Here is an 18,234-nt window from a genome sequence, read left to right on the forward strand (position 1 = left end):
CGCGAACTGCTTTGGCGCCGCGGGCGCCACCATCGTCCGTTTCCGCGTCTATGGCTCTGTGGCGTCTGTAGCATAGCAACAAGTGAACCCTTGACGCGCAGGGTTGCAATGACTGTCTCTATGTTCACCAAAACAGTTCGGTAAATATTTCCGTTCCTCTATCCGTGCTTGTTCCCGAGCAGCGTCATTGCTTCCGTTCATTCGGGAACTAGGCGTCTGCTCTCTGCCGGGCGTGGAATAAGCCACATTTTTCTTTTAGAGCCGAGCTCCTGATAACCTTGGCGCCCAAGGTTCCCCCTCCGCTGCCGCCCCTCTGCGTGGTTATATCTGAACCTTTTACGGTCTCGGGGCCCCTCCTTCCCCCCCGCTGCAGCAAGGCTTTCTTGACGAGATTTCCGGGTTGTGATGCGTATTGCGGAAAACCGCGAGCGTGCGGCGGTAGCTGGGTCATATGGCGGTATGCCCAGCTGATGCGGTAATCAATATCGCCGGGCGGCGTGCATGGCCTAGAAACCTTGACACACATTCGCGGCCTAGCTTCCAAAGGCGCGAGATCTCGCCCGTTCGGTGTGCGGCAGGTGCCATCCTCTTTCTATTCTGCGCCTCTTATGGGTCATTCGAGGGACTTCAGCTTATCAGAGGGGCCTCTTGTGCTTCGTTACACACAATTACACACTTTAGCAGGCGATACGGCTGGGAATCTCCGTTTCGGGCCGACGGGACCGGCCGAGAGTCCGACATTGGCTAGGCTTTCACGTTCAGTCCCTGTTCGATCTTTTCAGCTTCTGTCGTGTAATTCGTGGATAATCTGAATGTTCCTTGATGCTGCGAAGCTGAGAGCATAAAGCAGTAGCGTTACACTGTCTTCAGAGCTGCGACCGGGTATCGACACAGGCCGGCATTGTTACGAAGGGGGATTGGTTTCCCACATGCAAGCTATTTGCTGCCAAGATGGGAAATTAAATTCGAGCACGACGTTTTGTGTCTTCAATTCATGTTCAAAGTCTACATTTGAGCTCTTGTAGCGTTATTTTCATGTAGTCTTGCTATCTTGACACATAACTGCGACCTGTCATGACCTTAACTTGCACGTTTTTACAGGAAAGCGCGTTTTACAAAAGTTCATGGAAAAACTAGCTCGTTTTATACTTGATATGATCTTATAATTATGTGCTTCAACCCTCAAGTAGTGTAGTTTAATAGTGCATTGTAGCTGTTGATTTGAACTTGCGCTGTGGTTCTGTCAATGTTGTGTTTGTCTGAATGTGCAAAAATGGCCACTAGTTCGAACACAAGCACTAACACAGTGGTTAATTCTAGCTTATCGCACCAACAACCACTCTTTCAGCAGCAGGCAAACACACAGTGGCGCCTCTAATCCAGCATTGGCTGTGATACGGTGCGCACAAGCTGCCATTTTGTCTTTTGGTGCAGGTGTACATATCTCTAGACACCAATTCAGGGATGTGCAGCATAACAACTGATGCAGAGGTTGTTCAGGCTACAGGCCCTCAACAGGGCACGTCTGATAATTCTTTGACCCTCAGCGGTGAAGGCTTACGTCAGTGAAAAAATGACCACCCCCTTGTGCACGTGACAAAACTATTTTGTCTCTTGCAAAAGGAATGTGGACGCATGTTAGAGCTACTACAAACTCCAAGTGATGTTTCATTGAGTCATTGCCAAAGGACTTCACAGCGGCATCCATCACTGAATCCTACTCTTTGCAGTCAGCATAAATATATGTTCTGGAACTCGTCACTCATGTGTTAGCTCAATTCCCTTTCGCCGCCTTATGCTGCCCCATTTATTGAGCTTCCTTTAGTTTGAACAAAATTCTTGGTCCTTCCTTAGTTTGAATTTGTGAGATTCTTCCCTATAATTGAGGAGTAGTGACATGAAATTTATTTTTTTTGATCTTGCTTCCTGTTAGCCTATTGACCATACGTAGCTTGCACATGACATCACCACCAGTGCAGGGCTATCAGCTTCCTCAATGCTGGCTGAGATAGGGGCATTAGATAAGTTCATAGACTTTTACTGTGCACACATGGCGGCTACAGTGATGTCAGTGCAGGCTATGTATAGAGTGGGCATTACAATGTTTGCCGATGCGTTGCACTGCTGAGCACGAGGTCGCGGGTTCAATTCCCGGCCGCTTTTCTGATGGAGGCAAAAAGCAAAAATGCGCGTGTGTACAAGATTTCGGTGTTAAAGATCCCCAGGTGGTCAAAATTAATCCGGAGCCCTCCACTACGGTGCGCCTCATCGCCTGCATTGCGTCATCGCGTCAAACCCTACAATCAATGTTTGCCAATGATAGCTGATCATGAATTACAGTGCCATTATGTCAGTTTCAATTTATACCGCTGTCATGTTTCCACTGAAGTGGACGTGGGAGTTGGGGAAAGCGCAACCGATTTGACCGAAACTGACCAAACCACTTGGTACACGGTAGCGTTGTGTTCGGTTGCTTCTATATTGCTATACAACACCACTGTCTGCATCATGGAATCGCTGTGAGGGAAATGAGGATGGGAAGTATATTTTAGCACCGAATCAACGCAAAAATTATGGGAAAACCAGACTTTTGTTGTAAACCAACTTGCTGGTTATCTTCAGTGTCCCTTCAACAAGCTTTTGCAGTGTGTATTATCTAAGGCAAGAAAACAAGAAGAATGGACTGATATACATCACAGCGTAACATGCCAAACTGTAAAGGTCATGTAAGAAAATAGTATTGGTTAAAAATGGTGCGATAATTGTGGGCAACAAGAAATGTAAAATTTAATTCAGTTCACAGTCCACGTGCAGTACGGTATTTTTAGCTGCTTGAACACTGCATGGAGCATGAGTGGTTACATGAGCAGAATGTTTAGTCAGTCTGCTGATTCGTGTATGCTGTCACACAGTAAGTGACAGTACTTCAGTGTATGTAGAAATGTGCATTGTAAATGTGGTCACATGGCAACCTCGAACCCAGTGGCACATTTTCTTTGTGACTGTGCTGATGTGGAAGTATGTAGCGAGCAGTGGAGACAACTGTTACGGCCATCAGCCAATTTATGTCCACCAAAGGACGAAGGCCTTCACGGACTTTTGTCCGCCCCTTTCCCACATCATCCGAATCTTTTCTTTTCTTCAATATTGTTTTGTAATCTGTCGTGTAGTCATCATTGTGTAATCATCCTCATGCTATATCATCTTGTTAGGTCATGTCGTGTAGCTCCCAACCAAGAATATTATTGCCGCATAACTGGTGGTGTCCTCCAGCACGCTGTTCCTTGCCATGCTATTAAAAAACAACTTTATGGTTTTCAAACTATGCAGGTTGGAGCAGGCGGTGAAGCTTATCAACCAACTGGACGACAGCAAATTTAGTGCTTTGCTGGCAAGGATTTTACAAAAGCTACCCTGCAAAGTAAGTCTGCGTAGGTGTCACACAATCCTCACCTTGACTCACCTCAGCGCAAAAGGAATCTACCTGCTCTAAAAGACTTGGCCATGTGTTAGGCAAGTGTTGCTAGAATAGAGAGCCATCACACAACTGTTCTTTCTAAGCTCATAAGCTTTCTAAGGGCATTATATGATTTCTTGCTATATCCATACACACATGCACGCGCACACACAGCCTCCCACGCACATGCATACACGCACTGTGTGTGCAATGCATAGATTTGACAAACGCGTGTTTCTTGTGCTGCTGCTGTGTAAAAATGCAATTTCTGAGTGCATTCAGCCAGTTGAGAGCCATTGGTGGGTGACTGAAAGAGACGGGATGTTGAATGTGTCGGCTGATAGCGCTTGTTTGCTATCTGAATAATTCTAAATAAATTTGGGCAAAATTTTGCACTGCAACTCAAAGGAGAAGAAATCCGAAGTGGCTGCCCTCCGGTCTGCACATTTTTGCCGCTAGGGGCACGTTTCATCACGACAAGTAGAAGCCAGTTGGTCTTGGTGGTGGTCTGTTTTTTGCCAGTTCACTGGTCGCGTTCACTGGCAAGGCACTGAAACACAGCATGCCAATGTGCAGGATGAACGCAGCTTCAGTGAAGAGGAGGAGCAGAAGCTGGAGCGGGCCTTCAGCTGCGATGCACAGGAGGTGACTCTGCTGCTGGAGTCTCTCTCGTTCATCTTGGAGCAGGTAGGATGCTAGCCAGCAACCTCGTGTCTGCCCGTGTGTGCTATGTGTTTAGGGGAAGCAGCGTCAAATTAGACAATCCAAAATTGGAAGGGACGCTGCAGCACTTACCACAGACTATTTGGGATGCATTTTTGTGTAAAGCCTATTGTCCCACCAACCAACTCCTGCAAAAATGATTAGGTAAAGTCTGTCTAGTATTGCCACAGCGGCGTGGGATGAATACCGCATAATCGTTCCCTCTCAACTCGAGCTTGGACACATGCGCCGAAGGCTGTGCGCTCTCTCCTGTAGAAGGGGGTGGCTCGTGACATTCTCTTTGGCGACCTTTGATATATCACAGGCCGGGGAGTTTTTTTTTTCTGGAGTAGTTCGTGGAGTAGTTCGTTTCCGTTGTGGTGCGAAACAAAGCAGGCACTCGTGCCTTCTCTGAAGCACGTACTCAGGCTGGTAGGGTGTTTTTGAAGCAATAAACACTGTTGCCAATTGGCCTCGTTGAACTGAATTATTGAGTTTATCACTCTAACTCCGTGTGCATTCGAAACACAAAAAAACGCCCGAACTGTGTATACAGGTTAACCTGCTTAACCACCTGCAGTGCATCTTGTACCTTTTGCCACTTCTAATGAAGGGACTTTAGCTGCTTCCTGCTAGGTATATTGCTTGCAGAAGTTCGGGCACTCACTGTCGTAGGTTGTTGACTTCGCTGATTGCGCACCAGTGCATTTCGAAAACGAAACTGAAAGCACGATGGCTGAATGAATAGTGTGAGAAGCGGCCTGCCTCACATGTATAAAAGCTGTAACCTGTGTTTTTTAGATATGATGAGCTCGTGGAAAGCTTTGATTTGCATTTATTTCATGTGCTCAACCACTTCGGAATTGCTTATTACAGGAAAACATGTATAGATGCTTCTCCAATAAGCTATCACCATTCACTACTTCTGTGTTACAAACCGTAGTACTCAAAAGCATAAGAGGCATCATCGCCTGTTTTCACGTTTCTGGGGTTTTCTGCCTTATTAAACAATTGCTAGTCGCGATAATGGTGTATTGAGAGTCTCGGCACCGTAATCTATCAGAACAGGCCACCTTGTTTTTACCCTTTAGTGTCCCTTTAAAGTGGTATTCTTGAAAATAGGCTTCACTGTACTTTATTGGGGATGTCACACTCGAGGAGGGCCTGTAGTTGCAGCTCCTTAACCCACTGGCAAATGCTGTTTGAGCCTTCAACTTATTTAAGGTGAGAGGAAGGTATTAGTGTGGTGGATACAACGGAGCGTGGTGAATAAGAGAGAGAGAGAAAGATTGAAAGGCCTGTAGGCTACTTGGTACGGCTATCTTGTGGGGTGCTTAGTGGAACGGGGATCACCCCACTGCCCCAAGGCCTTCCACCTGGACCTGCCACTGATGCCAGCTGTCGTGCAATTGATGCCTTCACAGTGGATATTAGCTGAGGCACACTAGATGTGGCGAAGCTTGTTGTGTGACATCGGGCCCGCGTGCCACTGGAAGTGTGTGCAGTCTTGTTGTCAGCCTACTTGCTTGCTGGCCGGCAGCTGATCAGCCCGTGTGCGTTGTCTCCGAGTGCAGGCGGCATTCCACATGGCCAAGCCACAGGTGCTGCGCACCCAGCTGACCAATCTTGGCCTGGAGGAGAGCAAGGTACGGCACCCGTCCTGCCTGCTTCCCTGGGTCCTAATAATCGTTGGGAACTAAGGGATGTGTATAAACCTCCTGAGCCAGTGGAATTGTGCGTTACTGCTGAAGTTGTGGTTGGGTTTTAGATAACAAAGTGGTGTAACCTTCTCATGGCAAAGGTGACGCAGGTTGCACCGCAAACTTTTCATGCTCATGTAATGCGCTTTCTACGCTGCTAGATTAATGATCGCCAAAAATTGTGGGCTGCATTAAAACTCGCCATATGTGCAATGTGTGTGTTAACTATGAACGTGGTCTCACAACAAATGTCAAAGGTTAAAGCATGGTTTAAAGCTGTTCCTGCGCAGGAAAGAGCACACGCTTTCTGAAAACAATAACAAAATTTGGCACCTGCATGCATGCTCATTCTGCATGTATCGACGCTATGTCAAACATTTTTGATTCTAGTGTAGGTACCCACTAGACTTGTATGAAAAAAAGAAAAAGTATGTGCGGTAATGCAGTTGCTGAGCACCACGTCCACAGGGCAGTGGGATTTTTTTCTGACTCATCACAGCTTAGAGAGTCTTCACTCTGGCTTGAAAATTAGAGCACAAAGTCATTGTCAGTTCCATAAATTATGCTCTAGACAAAAAGAAAACGGCAGCAAAATCTCGCATGGAAGTTGCCCTCGCGCAGGCATACTGGTGTCCAAGAATAAACTAGCGGAAGAGTACGGTAATGATGCTGCCTGTTGAACGGCTCTAGTCTAGCCCACCTTGTCATAGATTGGCTAAGGGGTGCCATAAAAAGCTGGGATCGTAAACCACCAGGTGTTTGTTTACAGCGTGCTCAGCCGAACAACCACTGTTGATGTGTAAGCTAAACTGCAAAAATGTGATGACACAATGGTGTTCTGTTAAAGTTGGGTTTTCTTCTTAACCGCTGGGCAATGGAGCCTCATTTTTCGTGCTGTGGTAGAAGATAAAAACGCTGTGCTCCTTGAAATGGCTGGTTTGTAGTACAGCAGGCCCGTTTCCACAGGTGCAGTGCATGGTGCAGTCGTGGACCAGCCATGCCAAGCAGTTGGTTGAGCAGCTGAAGCAGCATTCCCTGGCTCCTAGACAGGTCAGTGAACATAGCCCACCTGTGATGACCTAGTCTGGCTCCCTGGTTTGGGCCACAGTGCTATCGTTGCTGGCCTGCACCACTTTGCGGGCACCTGGTACCGTGGAGTAGAAGAGGCAGAAACACGTGAGATGGCCACTGCAGCTAACTGGGCAGGTCGCGGAGTTGTGGGCGGGCCAAGGCTGTCGGGCCATGTTGTGATGTGTGGTGCATTCATTGCTCGTGGCACTCAGGGCCTGTTTGGAGTTCACCCCTGTGCATGGCCTTGACGGGCCTTGGTTTCCTCAGTTGCAGGATGTAGACTGGGAGGTGCAAGTGCGGGCAGCACAGCAGGGCGCAGCACGAACCAAGACTCCCCAGGCCCTTGTGGACCTAGTGGTCTCCACGGGGGCAGCCCACGACCACCTGCTCTTGCAGTTCTCGCACGGGCAGCTGTTCAACCTCTACACCCAGGTAGGCCCCTCCTCCTCCTTTTGTGCGCACCCACCTGGGGGTTCAGTTGCCATTACTTTAGCGGGGAGCGAGTGGGCTGGTTGGTGCATGTTAAAAATGTAAGAAACAGCGCGAAAGGACAGGACGTAGAGTAGAAGACAAACACGCAGCGCCGCGTGTTTGCCTTCTACTCTACGTCCTGTTCTTTCGCGCTGTTTCTCGCATTACTTTAGCGTTCACCCTGTGGTAAGAATCGTACGAAGACTCGCTCTGAATAGGGGATGTTTTCTGTTTTTAGCACCCCTGGGTCTGTGTACCGCCCCCTAGTTTTCAGAAAGGAAAATCTGAGAAAAATGGTTTGAATGTGAGCTCTGAATACGCCGTGCCCTGTTTGCAGCTGGAGCAGATTCAGGCCCAGCTGGACACACTCATCTGAGTTGGCCGCTCTTCGGGGACACCACTGGCTGGACCACCCCTCTCAGGACGCGGCTGTGTGGATGGTGCTGTTTCCCACTCTCCTGGCATTCTCTCCACTAGTTTGAACCACAGCTGCTGCCGGCTGGACACCCAATGCACTCGATGCCGGTGGCAACAGCAGGGCCAGCCGCCCAGGAGTCCAAGCGCACAACTGGCGCCCTTCCCGACCCGCGTCCTCCGCGCAACACAAGCCCTCCTTGTGAATCTCACCAGCTTGTCTGGACAGGGATCAGCTGTGAAGGGGTGTCTCACTCCTAGACTGTAGGTTTGCCTTGCTCATTCTGTATTTGCGCAGGACGCACCTGAGGGAAGCTGTCACTCGTGTTCTTCCGTTAGGGAGCTTTGGCAACAGAGGTTCGTTATTGCATCCGACTTTCTGAGGATTCCATTCAAGTGCAAGTTTATTGTATGCGTGGGTTTCTTGGCTGATACCTTTTTCAGGGTGGAAACATGGATGCACTAGTATTGTCAGTGTATCATATTAGCCTTTACCTCTTCACATACACTGCATTGTAATTTCACATGCTTTCTTTATAGAGTTAAACCTTGATATAATGAAGAAAATAAGAAAATGACAGACGAAGACTGTGTACCCGGGCAAGCGTTGCTTGCCGGTGGCCTGCTTTGCAACACTGTACCGGGAGGCTGAAGTTGCCTGCTAGCAATAATTTTGCTTCAGACACAGCATAGTGAATAAGAAATTGTCCCTCTCCATTAATTTATATTCTGCTGCCACAGACTTCAGTGCATAAAAATTACAAAAATTAAGTGTTTCGTTGTGGCAAGGCCAAGTATACATAGGGTTGAATGGGCATGAAGTCGTGTGCATTTTGTTTCTTTGCTATATCAATGCTTTTGTTATGTGAAGTTTGCTTAGACTGTATTATCTTTAATATGTTTAAAGGACTCGTGTGTACCTAGAGTTGATTCCACTACTGAAACGGGTAAAGCATCAGTGCTCCCTTGCATTGTTGCTATTCTGGCTTGCTTGCTTCCAGAAGGCCATTTAACTATAAGGTTCTTCATACCTCTCAGGGCAGCGGTGTTGCATATTGCACCCAAGATACACAGGTTGCAAAGTTGTGTCCAGGAACACACTTTTCTACACCTGGCGATAGGTGTTTCTCTCAACGACGCTTGCAAGGAACATAGAAATGCATTATCCCGAATAGTATGTAATGAGTGAAGACTATATGAGAGGGAAAAGTATATTACTAAAACTAGCTTGCAAACAAGAGTTGGAATGGACTAACTAATAAGATGTATGGTTGTGTCATCTTTATGAAGCGTTTCAAACCTAGTAAACGAGGTAGAAAAGTCACTAGGGTAGATAGAAATCTTAAGCACGTCTAGTATTTAACTTCAAGGAGCACCTGTTTTTATTGTTTTTAAACTTGACAGTACGTCGGATGTAAAGAGAACTTGCTTTGCGATGAGTACAAATTAACTAAGGCTAAGGTGCGAACCTACCACAACTGCGACTTCAACTTTCGCTTACAAGATTCTGTGATCAAGTTAGCCGAAAGCTGTGGTATGTAAAAGTTGCATCAGCATGGTTCCCCGTATAAATGGCTCCACTAATCCTGTCAATAAAAAAAAAAGCAGTGTAGCTAGTCCACAGACTAGCTCAAATTTTGCATTGGTAAGATGACATGATGGCAAAAATTAAGTACACACTTTGATAGAGGTCTATGTGCAACCTTAACCTTCTTGCAAACTCCCTAGATTCCCTAGAACACCCTGTTAAACTAGGTTCTGGGCAGATGTTACTAAAGAAACTGCCCAAAATTGCTTCATATGTGCAAAGAAGCACATGCTCCTCTTCCCCTCCCCCTGCACTTTTTTTTAAAGCAAGTATAGTAGGCTTCCTTGAAGCATGCTCAGTTGAATGAACAAATAAATGCATTGGTTTCTGGCCACAGACATGATGCAGAAAACCTCTGCGTCTGCCGGTTTTCCCCCTTCGTTGTTTAGAGCTGATAAAGAGGCACCTAATACGTGCTGAAACTAATACGTGCTGTACCTTGACAAGGATGTCCCGAAACGTGTGACTACCGTCGTACGTGGCGCCTACTTCGCGGCAGGACTGGCAAGGGTCCTTTCACTTGTTATGCCCTGCACTGTCCCCCGCCTTCTTCAGATCTCAGATGTGGGTGTGTGTGTGTGTGTGCGTGTGGGTGTGTGCGTGTGGCGGCTGCGGCCGTCTGGCAGAGTGGTTCATGGAAAGAGAATGTGCGGGCCCTTGGCGAGCTTGAGAGATGTGTTTCTGACCTACGCCATGTGCGGTCAGTTGGTGTCTGTCTTGTGCTCATCCCAGGGGGACCCTTCTTCTGTGTGTGTGCATGCATGTCAAGTACCCAAGGCATTGCCAAGCCCAATGGGAGCCCCCTGCATGTTCACTGCCTGTGTAACTAATTTATTTTCGGCATGGCAGTGGTGGCTGCTGCTGCCTGGCGTAAAAGCAAGGCCGTCATTCGGTTCTTAAGAGTGACGTGGTACTCAGTGGCTGGGTGGAAGCGCAGAACAACAGAGACATTGGGAGAAGACCGAGTGCTGTTCTGAGGCATACGTGGGCTTTCCAACTGTCTGCAACTGTTCCAATAAATTCCCTGTTTGGATTGGGAACAGAAAACGCATACCTAAATTTTATAGCAAAAAATTGTACCGTTCTCACTGTGAACTACCGATCAAGTGAGTGCCTTTCATAGGCTCCTCTGTCCTGTTTTTGGGGAGGTATCATTTTTCTTCATCTTCCCCACGAGGTAGAGGCATTGTGGTTATTTGGCAGTGTTTCCTTTTTCTGTAGCCCCTGTAGTGACCTCATTCTTTTGGTTTGGGCAGTTGGAAGCTTCTGTATACCTCAGCATTGTTTAGTGGCCTTGAAAGAAGCTGAAAAGGGGATGTAAATTGGCATTAAAGCAGTGGAGGGCATAACTCTAATTTTACAAATTTGGTCACTGCCAACTTATGTTTCTGGATTTCATGGTGAGGCTTGCTTGATATCTTGTGGTAAGCGATTGTACATTAGGTGACACCAGAGGGCTTCGCCTGCTTTCGAGCGCAAACCTCCTCTCATTTGAAATAAATGAAGTTTCACCACCACCACCACTAAGCTCAACACTTTTGTGTTAGTATCATGTGCCATTTTTAACCGACCTTTGGCAGTTTGCGTAATAAACCTGTTGTCCATTTTGAGCCCCTGCTCTTATGCGGACTGATGGTACTTGAATTCCTCTCATAGAGCCCAGGGAACAGCTGTGGGTGGACGTGTTTGCGAGCACATTGTTTTTTGTGTGCAAAGCACATTTCTCCTCTCGGAGAGGGAGCAGTTAAGGGCCAAAGGCTCTGTGTGAACCTGCTTGTGGGTTCAAGGGATTGCCGTCTCTGTTAAAGGTGTCAGCGTGTGGTAATGCCGGTCGGTGTGGATACCCTCGGCTGTGTTCTGTCCGGTTGTTGCAGCGTATGGTCAAGAAAGGAAGGGGGCTGTTGCTTTCCGCTTGGTTATTTGTCACGCGTTCTAGCCACTGTTGTGCAGGTCATTGCCTGTGGCATTATTAAAGGTATTTCGTGGCAATGCCTGCGCGAGTGCTTACAGAGCTAGAAGGGAGCTTTTCGCGTCTTGTGAAATGAAAAAGCCAACAAAGGGGCTGACAGACTCCATGCTAGGCTGCATCGTATTGGGACTGCAGTTCCTGTTGCACCCGCCATATGAGCCAGCCCAAGTCGCATCTCCGTTTGACGGGACCTTTGAGTGTGGGACCAAGACGGGCTCAGTCCTGTTTGTTCACTGTTCTCTTCAAGCTGCGCTGCATTGCAGTCGAAAAGGGCAGCATTAGCGAGTGGCTCACGGCCCGCTTCGAGCGCTGGTTTGACCCACAGTGTGACAGCCCCATGGCCTGTCAACCAACACCCTTCTTTTGGCTTCTTCATAATACAGTACATTCCATTACTATTTTTCCCCCAATATGCAAGCTGAGAGTCAGAAATTAGACATTAGGGGGGCTCAGAAATGGGGTCACTCTAGAGGGCAAACATTGCTGTAGTTTAAAAAAATGCACAAGCCGCTTTCTTGTTGGGTGCAGAGCTTGCACCTTGGTCTCATTTTCTGGTCAGGCTTGTCCAGTGCATGATGCAAACGTGTGATACTGCATGTCGCAGGTAGCAGTGAGGCACCATCACGTGCACACATGGGGGAGCAACGTATAAAGGTTTGTTTATGAGGCATGTGTTATCATACACGGTATCGGATGAGGTGGACTTTATAAAATATAACGCTAGTATTGCACACCTACAAGCTGAAAGTTTTAGGACAATGGTACTTCGGTGAGACAAATATGGAACTCTGTGAATATGGCACAGCTCAAGCCAATCTTTTGCTGTTTTAGTTATGAACAGTTCGATTGTTTTTGTTTTAAATGAGTACCTGCAATTTCTTTAGTGGCTTGCTATTTTATTTTAGAGTTCTTAAGAGAAAACAAGGATGCAGAAAAAATATGTAGAAGACACATTGGTATAGTGCATTTAATTATGGGTACATAAACATATTGTGCTGGATTGGTTCAGACCACGTGTCATCGTGCGCAGTGCTTGACAAAGTGGTGAATCTATCGAGGCTTGTTTGTGGATTTAGTTGAGCTTTAGTGTGGGTCAAGGAAGAACTACTTGCGGCATTCAGAATTTCTTTGTGGTTGTTGTATTTGTCTGCTCTTCAACAATGGAACACAAGAACTGTATGTCATCAATGTTGCTGCCTACCTTTTGTGTGTAGTTTGTGAATATAATTTGTATATTATTTACTCGACATTTCATGAGTCTGTTGTGCCTCATCTAACCACCACGGAAAGCGAGTTTTGGATTTTCGCCCTGTAGTCATTCTTTGAGTTGTTTTCCCAGTTTTGTTGTGTACGCATCTTTCTTAACAGTGTGGCCACACCCCAGCATCAGCTGGGCTGGCCTGCTCCCTTCAGGAGGCCCCGGTGGTGTGCCCAATGCGGCCCCAGTGCAGCCCCAGTGTACATGTGATGCACCACCTCGTACTCTTCTGTCATCACCCCTATGTGTGCATGCACCCGTGTGATCTTCCGTGCTGGTCATGACCTGCACCCGTGGATGTTGTTACCCTAAAGAGCCAAGAATAAAGGGGTCAGCACAAAGACTCGTCTGCTACTTATTCACTCAGGACTTGCATCTGCACAAAGCAAGCGAAACTTGTCCTAAAAGCATTGCTGCGCCTTTACGTGCTGGATATTTAAGCACAAAGGCTCAAGTTAACACCGGGCAAATGCAGTTGGAACAAAGAAATGTGAATGTTTTGGTCATATTTACTTCGAAAGCAAAAAAAAAAAAAACCTGTATTAGCACATGCCTACTGTTACTGAATGCCAGCAATCGTCAAGCACTGCTGTCTTGATTGCAGGGTACATTGCAGGGTACAGTGCACAAGCTACAGGACCTGTGCCCATGCTTTGAATACGGTAGGAATGGGGATGGAGCTTACTGCTATGCATGCAAATTGTAAAAGCATCATTGTTAAAGCATCATTGGAGTGTAAAAAAGCAGACATTTCGCCTATGCGAACACCCAAACAACACTTTCCTCAAAACTTCCCAGAGAGGTGTAAAATAGTGCGTAGCACTCGTAACTGAATCGCCTTTGCTGTGCTTTTTAAGTGCGAATGCACTTTATAAGCGACCCCAAACCTTCCACCGCCGGCGGCGGCGGCGGCGTCCGCAGTCCTCCTCTCCCTAGCAACGGCGTGGAGCGGAGAGGAGCGTCGGTAGCAACGGCGCGGTGACGTCACTTCACCACGTGACCGCGCTCGCTCCGCCTCCTCGCCGTGGCTGCGCGGATGCGCGCCGCTCCCCGCACCGCTCCTCGCGCCGTGACGTCATGGTATGACGTCACAGCGCGCCTCCTCTCCCCAGCAGCTGCCGCGCGCCTCTCTCTCCACCGTGACGTCACACTCTCTCCTCTCCCCCTCGCTCGGCTGCAGCTGCCGTGCGCCGCTGTCCCTCTCCCCTTGCGCTCGCCTCCTCTCTCAGCCACCTGGCTCGGCGCGCTCGGCGCGGTGTACCCCCCTATATATGCAGCGATAAACTGCCAGACCTCCGTGGGTCGGCTCGCGCGCGCTCACGGGCGAATGCCAACGGATTTTAACTTTACTCCCCCTCATAGCATCACCCCGTGCATTCGCACTTAACCATGTTCACCCTCGGGGAAATGCTTGGGAGTTTTTTCTTCTAGGCTGTTCCTTCTGCTTTGCAGTGCTCAACCTGAATGAATGGAAAGAAAATATGCTGCAGATATTTTCTATGCGCGACACCTGGTGCACTTATATTCTACCAACAAGCGGTCTGTGCAATCAAACAGATGGTCTGATTAGGATATGTAACTCCGCCAATCAGCAGTGGCGTTGTAGGGGGAAGGGCCTGGGCCCCGGGTGCCAACCCCCTCGGAGACCACCACTCTCGTTCACTCAATTCACACACTCGCCAGCCTTTCAAATTTTCTTCCTGGTATGATGGAGGAGGCCAGGAGAATTCTGGCATCCAAGGCTCTCCCATGGTATCAAATAATGTGAATGGTTGAATAGTTAGTCGATAGTAGGGAGGCCTGAGGCCAATGGGGAACATTTCCTGGAAAGGTGGTGCAGTCGGCATGACTGCTAGGGGGGCGACAAAAAAAGTTTCGTCAGTTCTGGGCAATACTTATCTTTTTCTTGCGCTTTGCTGTTCCGCACTGCAGACCATGTCCGTGTGCTCCACACCGCTAGTCAGACTTTTAGGGGAAAGGCTTCAAGGGCTTCAGAGTAGTAGTAGGAGTAGCCACTTTATTTAACTCTGGGTTCAGGGTAGGGGATGTGAGAGGCCCATAGGGCCCCTGCGACATCCAGGGTTTCTTGGGTTGCCAGGTCAGAGCTCCCCAGAGACTGCTCCCAGTGGGAGGAGGAGCGGAAAGTGGGGAAGGGGTTGTATGGACACACACAGAGGGAGTGGAAGAGCGTGTCCAGTGCGACACATGAGGGGAAGTGAGGAGAGGCAAATTGGTGTGGGTGGGTCCCACACCGCACATGGAGAGTGCGGTGTGGGAAAGTGTGAGTTTGTAAGAGCCGCCACATGTGCGTGGCCGGCGGAGTAAGTGATGAGTGCAGGGGAGGTAGGTTCCTGCGCAGGAGGCGGTAATGTTGAGTTATGCCGTCACGTGGGAAGGATCGAGTGGGACGTTTCGGGGATGCCGTGTGTAGGCGTGAAAGAAACGGGAGCCTGGGATATCAAATCTCGGGATGTTGGAGGGCTATCTCATTATAACCTACGCCGGTGTGAGCCAGAGTTCACAGCAGCATCACGGGGTGGGCAGGGGGATTCTGACGAAGAATTTTGAGGGCAGCTACGGTAGTGACGCCCTTTATGTAATTTCATATGGCAGTTTGGGAGTCAGATAAAATTCAGTAAGGGCAAGGGCAATAGTGCCTCCTCCCCGGTTACTGAAGAGGTTGTGGAGAGTGTAGCTGAGACCTGAGCGAATGTTGGAGAAGTGCCTACCACAGCGAGTGGGAAGGCAGGACGGTTGGCGTAGGCCACTGAGCCCTATGAATGGCGTGAGTCAGGTGCTTGGGCACAGGCTAGACGGCATCCGTGGTGCTAGGTTAGATGCATATTTCGTGGGATCGGCTTAATGAGGATACGTGCGTGGAGAAGCTGGGGGATGTGAACTGGAGGGTCTAGTAGTAACGGGGGGTTGGCATGGATTCTCTCAAGGATCTGCCGACCAGCCGGGGTCTGGGAAGGCGCGCAAGCCGGGCCAGACAATGGGCTTCGATTAGTTTGTCTATGGTATTATGTAGTCCACGTGCAAGAAGTCATGGGGTGGGTCTGTGGGGGAGTAGTAGCATGGAACGATAGGCTCTTCGAAGGGCATCGAGAGAAGTACGTTGAGAAGGGATGAGCTGTGCGTACCAGGAACCACTGCACAAGTCGCAGCCGTTCTAATTCCGTTAGTCCATGTCTCTGAAACGCGATACGTTTAATGAGAAAAATAGTCGAGTACGCGCACAGGCTTCAGTGAGCACACAGACTTCAGAGTGAGCGCACAGCTAGGTTTCTAAGTCTGCACACAGGCTGCAGAACGCGCACAGAGACGCAATAAAATTCCTCGGTGTACTTAAGTCTGCTGACGTGTGGCTTCAGAGTGAGTGCACAAGTTGCTGATTCTGCTCATAGGCTTCGGAGTGCGCTCACAGATGTCTTATGGTTGATCCACCTTGTGCTTGTGCAATAAAATTCTTCGAAGTACTTATGTCTGCAGACGTGCGTCTTCAGAGTGTGTGCACAGGCTTCAGAGCACGGGCACAGATGTCATGGTTGATCCATCTTGTGTTTACGCAATCATATTCCTCGGAGTACTTAAGTCTGCTGACATTTGGCTTCAGAGTAGTGCTAAGATGCCTTATGGTTGATCCACCTTCTGCTTTTGTAAAACTCGAGGTACTTAAGTCTGCAGACTTCAGTATGAGCAGCGCACAGGTTTCCGAGTCCGTGCGAAAACTTCAGAGCATGGGCACAGATATCTTACGGTTGAAAAATTCCTAGGGGTACTTAAGGCTGCAGACATGCGGCTTCAGTGCGTGCACAGGCTTCCGAGCAGAGGCACAGATGTCTTGTTGTTGATCTACCTTGTGCTTGCGCAATAAAATACCTCAGTACATAGGTCTGCAGACGTGTGGCTTCAGAACAGTGCACAGATGTCTTATGGTTGATTCACCTTGTGCTTGCACAATAAAATTTCTAGCGGTACTTAAAGAAGCATTGACACGAAAATTTTATGTTACACTTTTATTGCTTTTATCGATGCTTAATGGTCTGGCGAACCTGAAACAGCACTTCAAATACTTCAGCGCGCGATAGTTAATTACATTGAACGGCCTGAAAATCGTTTGTTTCAAATTCCCGTGCTTTTGTCCCGAACGGCGCTCATGACAGAATCCTGGCCTGACCTCACTGCTTTGTGCGAATTTCACCGGCGCCCACTTGAGAGTGTGTTGCACCCGCTCGCCGCTCGTGGAGCCGCGCGCGTGAAGTGACGTCGCGAGTTTTTGACGAGTGCTGTCGCGTCACTTCTTTTGGCTTTCACTGGATGATGTCACGCTGATGTCCATTTGCTGAGTGCCGCTCCGCACGCTGCTCTGTCGGCGCGATAAATGAGATCCAATTAAACTATGTTCTTCGTGTCGCAGGCCGCTCATATTTCAGCCAGGGTGAGTGAAGGAAGCGAACTGTGCAATAATATTAACGCCGAAAATTGGTGTCAGTGCTCCTTTAATTGAGGAAGAATGGCAAGTTGGGCTAGTTGGTTCATAGTGACCATATCGAACAGGCAGCGCAAGAAGGACGCGACAAAAAAAGAATTAATGACGGCACAGCACTGAATGACGATTCAGCGCTGTGTCATCATTAATTCTTTTTTTGTCCCGTCCTTGCGCTGCCTGTTCGATATGGTAAATAATTGAGGCTCTTCAGGAAGAAGCGACTCACGGAAAGGCTGGAGTTGAAGCCTGCATGAATGAAGGTAGGCCCCATCTTCTCTCACATACTAAAAGGTGTGCAACAAATGCAACCTGGCTGCACTGTTGGGTGTCAAGGCGCTCTTGAGCAGAGCTCAAGGCAGGCACACTTGTATGACCTTGAGGGCCTGCTTCTCCATAACTGGCATCAAGACACAAGGGCAACCATAACAGTAAGGAATTGTGCATGCACACGTTACGAACACTTTAGTGGTTGTATTAGTAATCATTCCCAAAAGTTCAACACAAAACGTTCCATTGCAAACACTTCCATTAATAATTACTGCCTTGTGACTCGTATAAATAAGCTGCATGTACTGTGGAAACTTCTGTAATGTTGTAACCATAGGAGCAGTGGGAACCCAGGCTGTTAAATCATTGAGTGGAACAGCAATGCATTGTGTGAAGGTAAAGTTTTGTGTGCATAACGGTTCGAGCGAGAGTCCAGGGTGGCCTATTGTGCATCTTAGTTATGGGTGCACGTACAGGGTCCTTTCATAAGCACATGTGGCTGCATTCAAGGTTAACGTCCAGAATAAAGTTGCTTTTGTGTCAATGCACGTTCAACACACCATGTACTTAGCAAATCCCAGCGCAGCAGCTCCTGCTGCATAGATGGGGTGTGGAAATGTTAAACCCTACTTACCGCTCATCCCATCCATGTGGTGAGGACAACATTTTTTAGGAAAAAGCAATAACAAAAAAGAAATGACCCTAGCAATCTTGTTAGGGCTGTAGAGAAGCGCACCTGCAGCAGATCCCTAGTCAACGCTGTGTAGAGCTACATCCTTAGCAAAAGATGCATTACCCCGGAGGACGCAACATTCATAAAGAGTCAAGTCATCAGGCGCTGCTAA

The 18,234-nt window shown here is 48.3% G+C and overlaps 1 protein-coding gene across 1 annotated transcript; it reads left to right on the top strand.

Annotated features, from left to right (window-relative positions):
* The first annotated feature begins 12 nt into the window (after positions 1-12).
* On the top strand, positions 13-12,973 carry Vlet (COMM domain containing 10 protein valette). The gene is made up of 7 exons (XM_077700387.1): positions 13-140; positions 3,331-3,421; positions 4,034-4,144; positions 5,734-5,805; positions 6,826-6,909; positions 7,198-7,362; positions 7,739-12,973. The coding sequence occupies exons 1-7, from the start codon at positions 109-111 to the stop codon at positions 7,775-7,777; spliced, it is 594 nt and encodes a 197-aa protein (XP_077556513.1). The 5' UTR covers positions 13-108; the 3' UTR covers positions 7,778-12,973.
* The last annotated feature ends 5,261 nt before the right edge of the window (positions 12,974-18,234 follow it).

This window comes from Haemaphysalis longicornis, unplaced genomic scaffold (genome assembly GCF_048455015.1).
Source record: "Haemaphysalis longicornis isolate Haplotype H1 unplaced genomic scaffold, Haemaphysalis longicornis Haplotype H1 scaffold_2, whole genome shotgun sequence".
Lineage (NCBI taxonomy): Eukaryota > Metazoa > Arthropoda > Arachnida > Ixodida > Ixodidae > Haemaphysalis > Haemaphysalis longicornis.